Raw genomic sequence first — 7,675 nt, forward strand, 5'->3', positions numbered from 1 at the left:
ATTTTTAACTTGCCTTCAAGGGTTACCACCTCTGGCGAGCCTTGCACCCGGAGGTTTTAACCTACCTGACCAAGCATAATGCGCACCATTTGTCACATGGGGCAGTAAATTGTTCGTGTTTGCGAATAGATTTGTCGGTTTAGGTAGGTGTAGAATTTAACTTCCACGGATAATCGCAAAGAATCCAAAAGCACCAGCCACTCTCGTTGTGGAGGACAAGCGGAACGAGCATTGCTTTCTCCGGAGCAATGTGGAAAGCACACTACGGTGTCTTCCGGAATTCTTAAAAGGGCGCAAAGAATCCGGTTATTTGTCCCCACAGTTGTTAAGAAATTTCCAACAAAGGAGCATAGTTCTCCTCTTTGGTCAACAGACGCTGCAGGAATAGCCAGCGTTAACACCGACAGAGCTCCTTTGAAATTCAGTATTATAAAAGTAAAAATTATCCATCATCTCACCAGACTTGGAGAAATTGATGTAAGACCCAGAGATTGCTTCCAAAACCGTAGTGTCCGGGTCAAACTCGGAGGTGTGGCAACCCTATTGCCTTCACAGGAGTTCCTAATACCAATCAACGAAAAACAATGAATGTGCTGTGTTCGCACTTATACATCGCAAAGTAGATGGTCACGATGTCTGATTAATATTTCTAGAAGTTGCTATTTTTTACCCAACTTTTGCTGGGATATGTAAGATTGCAAAACAATTTTTCCTGAAAACCATTAGAGTGAAAATAGACGCTAAAGCCTAGGCTCATTAGCCAGGACAAGGCTAAATACTTCTGTCCAATTCCAGGTACTTGGGACCAAAGGAGCGACTCTTAGCCAAGTCCCTCCCAATGATTTATCAAAACCTCATCAAATTGAAACAGTCCGTACGGTTGTCCACGTTTCTTCCTTATTAAAGGTTCGAAACAATTCGTTGATTAAATCATTCATTAAACGAATAATTTGATTTCTTAAAATTAGGGGATTACACATTGAATTTTTTATAGTGGAGCTAAGGAAATTTTACAGCTATCTTAGAGGTAGGGGTACATATCGATATACAAGAGGGGATAATATATTTTATTAGAATTAGGATTAAGTAATCGCTCGCTCCAGTGCTGCAATTTTCGTTCGCAGCGGAGCGCAATGGTTCTTGCGAATCGACAGCTTTGGGACCTGTAATAAAGACCACACCGTCATCTGCAAGCTGCCTTAGCGTGCATGAACTGACAAGACATTCGCCAATGTCATTCAAGTAAAAGTTATAGAGAAGTGGGCTTAGATATAAGCCCTAGGGAAGATCAATGTAGCTTATTCGTGATGTCGGTAGATCACCATGCGAAAAATGCATGTGTTTTTCATACCCCAAGTTTAGCAAAAACATGTTTCAAATCGGTGAAAGACCTTACTGGTGCAGCTTCTCAGAAAGGTTATTGGTCGAAACTAAATCGAAAGCCCCCTTAATATTCAAGAAAACTGATGCCATCTGCTCTTTGCTTACAAAGGCCATTTGAATTTCTGTTGAGAGTAACACAAGACAATCGTTCATCGTCGAGGCGAAACAAAATAATTTTCTCGAGTTACTTTCGGATACAGGATAGCATTTCAATCGGACGATACGAGTTGTGTCAGGTACGCGGGTGGGAGTCCAATCACTTCGACATCGAAGCTTTCACCGCGGCCCTGGAACTGGACCGACACCGACAGTCTAAGCGGCGATGTGCTGGTAGCCGTCCTATCACGCGCGTGTGACGCCACATGCCGAGGAAAACCCTGCCATGAAACGGCAGACGCCCGGTATACTGGTGGAGTGCCGAGATTGCAGCTCTACGATCAGCCTGCCTCAGAGCTAGACGTAGGATGCAAAGAGCCCGCACCGAGGATGCAAGAGAGAACCGCCGTGAAGTGCTTCGAGTCGCGAAATTGGCCCTTAAAAAGCCCATTAAAAGCAGCAAGACAGCGTGTTTCGACAACCTGTGTGAGAGTGCCAACGCGAATCCGTGGGGTGACGCCTACAGAATCGTGATTGCCAAGACCAAAGGGGGCTCTCCACTCCCAGAACGGTCACCGGACCGGTTGGCGACGATTATCGAAGTACTCTTCCTCGAGCCACAAGCTCTTGGCCACCTGCACTACGAGACAGTGCGGGCACGGCCGAAATGGTGGCTCCGGTAACGAATGAATAACTACTAGCAGTGGCTAATTCGCTAGCAATGAACAAAGCTCCAGGGCCGGATGGAGCTCTCAAGGCAGCGATCATAGCGAACCCGAACATGTTCAGGCTAGCTATGGAGAGATGCCTTGACGAGTGCCGCTCCCCCGATAGATGGAAAAGGCAGAAAATGGTGCTGTTGCCGAAGCTCGCGAAGCCGCAAGGCGACCCATCGGCGTACAGACCAATCTGTCTAATTGACACGACTGGCAAACTGCTTGAGAGGATCATCCTCAACAGGCTAACCTCGTACTCAGAAGGTACGGACGGCCTGCCAAGCAACCAGTTTGGCTTTCGGAAGGGTAAGTCCACGGTGGACGCTATCAACTCAGTGATAAAGACTGCCGATATAGCGATCCAACGAAAAAGGCGAGGCATTCGATACTGTGCGTTAGTGACACTTGAAGAATGCATTCAACAGCGCAAGCTGGGATGCCATCCGGATCCTGGAAAGTTACTTCCAGAACCACGTACTGCTACACTAGACCGAGCCGGTCAGAAAAGGATTCCTATTACCGCCAGAGTCCCGCAGGCTCGATCCTAGGCCTGGTGCTATGGAACCTCATGTATGACGGGGTTCTGAGACTGAAGTTCCCTCCTGGGGTCAAGATCGTCGGTTTTTCCGACGACATAACCTAGGAGGTCTATGGGGAGTCAATTCCTGAGGTAGAACTAACCGCAGAACACGCGATCAACACGGTGGAGGAATGGATAAGCGCGAGAGGTCTGGAGCTCGCTCGGCATAAGACGGAGGTAGTTATCGTCAACAACTGCAAGTCGGCACAACATGCAGTTTTTCATGTGGGAGAAGTCGTGATCACAGCGGAGTCTGAAGTCTCTCGGAGTAATTATAGACGACAAGGTGACCTTCGGCAGCCATGTCGACTATACATGCAAGAGAGCGTCGAGTGCTGTTGCGGTATTATCGAGGATGATGTCCAACAGCTCAAAGGTGTGCGCCAGTAGACGTAGGCTAATGGCAGTCTTTATCGTATCTATCCTCAGGTACGGCGGCCCGTCATGGCCAATAGCACTGAGGGTAACCAGTTACCTACAGAAACTGGAGAGCACCTACCGCGTGATGTGCCTCAGAGTGATATCTCCTTATCGCACGGTATCACATGATGCATCCTGCGTGATAGCGAGCATGATACCAGTCGTGCTGGTCATCCGGGAAGATAAGGAGTGTTTTGAGCTACGTGGCAATAGAGGAGCCCGCGAGCGCACCAGGGTGGCCTCGGTTGCCAGATGGCAGCGTGAGTGGGATAACTCCTCGAAAGGTAGGTGGACCCACCGGCTGATACCTAACATATCGAGCTGGGTGGGTAGACCCCATGGGGAAGTTCACTTCCATCTGACACAATTCTTGTCAGGCCATGGCTACTTCCGACAGTACCTCCACAGATTCGGGCACGCGAAGGTCCCCGTCTGCCCAGGTGTCGACGAAACTGCCGAGTACATACTGTTCGAACGTCCTCGCTTTGACGTCGAAAGAAGAGCAATGCTTGACGTCTGTGGTTGGGACACAACCCCTGATACCCTTATGCAGCGGATGTGTCAAGCAGTGGAGAAGTGGAACGCAGTCTCGACTGCAACCACCCAAATTGCCTGCAGGCTACAGGGAATCTGGCGCACCGAGCAACAGACGATGGGCACGACTAACTAGTGATTGGTTAGTTGGAGCAGAAAAAGGCCGAGCGCAAAAAAGGGAGTGAATGGTCTGTTCATGCTGAGGCAGGTTTGGCGCAGCGACTGGCAACCGCGTAAGGGGTAAACCCAGCCACCCCGAACCAAAGCAGAAGAGCGAGTGTATAGGCGTATATGTGGACTGCCTCATGCCAAGATGGGAGGGTCGTAGCGTAGTATGTTGGGACTTAGCTATTGACGCCTCGTGGCGTGGCAGAGGAGTGAAGGGTAAGTATCCAAGTCAGCCTCGCACGGTATGTTGAGGGTGAGCACAAAAGTCAGCCTCACATGGTACGTTAGAGGTGAGGACAAAAGTAAGCCTCATGTGGAGTGTTAGAGAGTGAATCAAGGTGCGACAGAGAGAGCGTGAGCGAGAGTGAGTGAGTACATCAAGTACAGCCATCCCCCCAGAAGTAATACCGAGAGGTAGTCCCTGGGGAGAACAATGCCGGTGCCCAATGGAGTTTAGTCGGTATTACCTAGTCATGGTGTCACCATGAGTGCCCGACACTCCAGTACACTCCGTGTGGTAGCTTGGCATCTACTAATAGCACGTGTACTGGGTCAGTGCGTAAATTGCATTCTCCATTGAAAAAAAAAGAAATACGAGTTGTGGTCGGCGGCTGGTTCTCCTGATTTGAACTGACACTCACTAGCCTCCAGTCATGATGGACAATCTTACCTTCAAGAAACTTGTTAAATAAATTCAACAATAGAATCTTGGCAGAGTCTGGCAGGTTCTTTAACAAATTAAATTTGATTCCGCTTGGTCCTGGGCTTTATTGTTACATGACAAGAGAGCAAGTGAGAGTTCCACCATCGAAAATGGTGTTTCGTTCGCGTTATCGCGAGGGGACGTGGCTCGGTAGGTCTTCTGTGCTGGGGCGGAATTCGGACAAACCTTCTTGACGAAATCGAATATCCAACGGTTTGAATATTCCATGCTCTCTGTTAGCACCGAGTACTCTACCGAGTCTGTTAGTACTCTGTTAGTACAGTTTCCGTTTCGTAGGCGCCGGGCCGTGCCCCAAAGAGTGCATATCGATGTTTCTCTCTTTAGCCTGTCAACGAACCGGTGCCAGTAGCTACGTTTTTTGGCTATCATTAAACTCTTCACGAGCTTTCTCGCCATCGCTTTTTGCGCCATAATGCCTATAGATATCGGCCTTATGCGCGGTGGCCTTCTCCTCGTACACGTCTGAACACTCTTTGCCCCACCATGGTTGTGAAGTCATACGAAACATTGATTATATTTGGCAGTTCTGAACCGTTGGCAACAGTAATTACAATTGGCAGATGGTCGCTACCGTGAGGATCAGAGATTACCTTCCACATGCAATCTAATCGTAGCAATGTCAAGTACAGAGCTAAGTGCAAGGCTCTTAGGTGCACTGAAGGGGCAGGAATCCATGTCATTCCATTCGTGCTCAAAATGGCCATATTGAAGTTGTCGCAAAGCTCGTGAAGCGAGGTAGATCGGTGATCATCACAAAGACACCCCATGCCGTATCATGGGAGTAAATATCACCTAAGACTAGCCTCGGTGTGGGGAGGAGTTCTGTAATATCGCAAAGCCGTCGGTGACCAACTAAGGGTCTAGGGGGAATGTAGGTGGAAGCAATGTAAAAATATTGGCCTCTTTTTCTAGTTTGGCAGGCGACAACTTCAACGTCTGGTGTCGGGGAGACATCGATTCCATTCAAAGAATAGCACTTTTTGATGCCCAAAAGTACTCCTCCGTAAGGGTCTTCTCGATCCAAGCGAATAATATTGAAATCGTGGAAGTTGAAATCTATTTCTGAAGTAAGCCACGTTTCGCATAATGCAAATGCATCGCATTTCAAATTATTTATTAAAATCTTAAAGGATTACATTTTCGCGATAATCTTGCTGCAATTCAAATTCGTGACCTCGTTCGATGAATTAGCCATCAAAGGATACGATCGCTGAAAGTAGGGACCGTTTTGCATTGAACAGCGTTAATAATGTTTTTACTGCAATACTTTTATCAGGATACTTTTAAGAAGGCCAGAAATGTATAAAGCCTTGATAATGTGGTCTACAATTGTATAAGGCTAGCGCTGGTTTCTTTCTCTAGCTGAGAGATGGGAACACTTGGGATACACTATTCTTTATGGCGTTATATTGCATGGACTGGAAAGATCGATCTATCGGCCCGAGAGTCACCGAACGAATGAAAGGACTGCGAGTCAATCCACGTAAGTAATTATGCAATTCAACAAAATTAGGCACTGAAAATTATCGATATTCAGCATGGGCTACTCTTGGCTTTAGCCCAGTGTAACCTTGCATACAGACACCACTACTTCCAGTTTATAAAAATAGGCTAAAGATGTGTCTCCAAGATAAGGCAAAATATCGACTGAGGAAGACTTTAATTTGCTTCCATAAATTATCTGGCAAATCGATAATTAATGTCCATTACCGAGTATGTTATTGCTATTATTTTTTTGCTTAGATTACTATATTTTTGTTTATTATTAAACTAAACAACGGAAAGAGTGGTTGTTGTGTATTCTTTCACAATAATTATTGTTGACAAACCAATGATTGGTGGATGAAATCGTTCAACAAATCAAGCTCCAATTCAATGAAAATTGAACTATGACTGCTATATGATTCTTCTATAAAAATATATTTAAAATAAACACAAAAGATCGTCAAACTGTCGCCGACCGAGCGCGAAATCCGCACTTGATTTGCTTAACAACTCCGATAAAAGACCATTACTTGCGAACGAATTGATGGCCGATGGCACTTCGGATAAAATTGCATGGAAAACACAAACACACATACACACTCACCTGGTATGACGACACACACTCCAATTAGCAGCCAGGCCGTCAGTGTCAGGTTGCGTTCCTCTCCGTGGCAGCACCGAGCCTTCGATGGCAGCCGGTGCACACTTCCAAAAAGGCAACCGGGTTTCATCCTGAATCGCATCGCAACGCTTTTAATTAACTTTCCTTCGTTGCGAGTGGGCTTCAATTTGCTGTTATTTGTATTTTCCCGAATTGCGCTCCACCCACGTGATGTTGTTTGATTACGAACAAAAGGCGCTATTCAAATGATAGTATACATTGGGCTTTGAGAATGGCCAGCATATGGACCGGATCGGATAGCTACGTTTTTTTACGTGTCGTACACTTTTCAACGAATTTTCCATCCAAATCGCCAATCTGATTCTGGTTTAATTGATGTGTTTATTATGCAATTTTACGTGAGCCGATGCCATAAAGCCCCGGGGGCAATTTTACAGAATAATTAACGGCCCAAAGCCCCGTTAACACCTCGTTGTCAGCGTTTATCTTCACCTCAATTGAAAGTAATATACACTCGATCCATTCGAATACAGGGTACACGTGTGAACGGTCTCATTATGATGGTCCATTTCGTGTCAGAACTCTGAAATCACTAATGATCCATTGATAATCTGCCACTTATTTACGCATCCCGGGTGGCTACCGTCAGAATGAATGACTGCGGTTTTCTCTGGGATTTTGGCGGTGAATCAATTTCTGAATTACCATCGATACCGATGTACCGTTGTTTTATCTTTGTTGATTTCTGTTAAAAACTGGAGCACTCATCTGGAATAGAATAAGAAATACGGCATAATTATAAAAATGGCTGAAGTTCACTACTAATTGGTTAATGTACAAAACATTTTATTTAGAAGGAATACCTTGTTATCTTGTCATAATTTCGAAAATTTTATACATACAATATTTCATCATTAGCATCAAGAAGTAAATATAATCAAATGTGA

At 45.9% G+C, this 7,675-nt stretch overlaps 1 protein-coding gene across 1 annotated transcript in view; it reads right to left on the minus strand.

Moving 5' to 3' along the window:
• Positions 1–7,675, minus strand: part of LOC131681816 (uncharacterized) — a 525,351-nt gene that overhangs the window by 430,732 nt on the left and 86,944 nt on the right. The window contains exon 2 of the mRNA XM_058962868.1: positions 6,711–7,496. Within this exon, the coding sequence (XP_058818851.1) occupies positions 6,711–6,849 (139 nt within the window). The 5' untranslated portion in view covers positions 6,850–7,496. The remainder of the gene's footprint in view (positions 1–6,710; positions 7,497–7,675) is intronic.

The sequence above is a fragment of the Topomyia yanbarensis genome, chromosome 2, assembly GCF_030247195.1.
Source record: "Topomyia yanbarensis strain Yona2022 chromosome 2, ASM3024719v1, whole genome shotgun sequence".
NCBI lineage: Eukaryota > Metazoa > Arthropoda > Insecta > Diptera > Culicidae > Topomyia > Topomyia yanbarensis.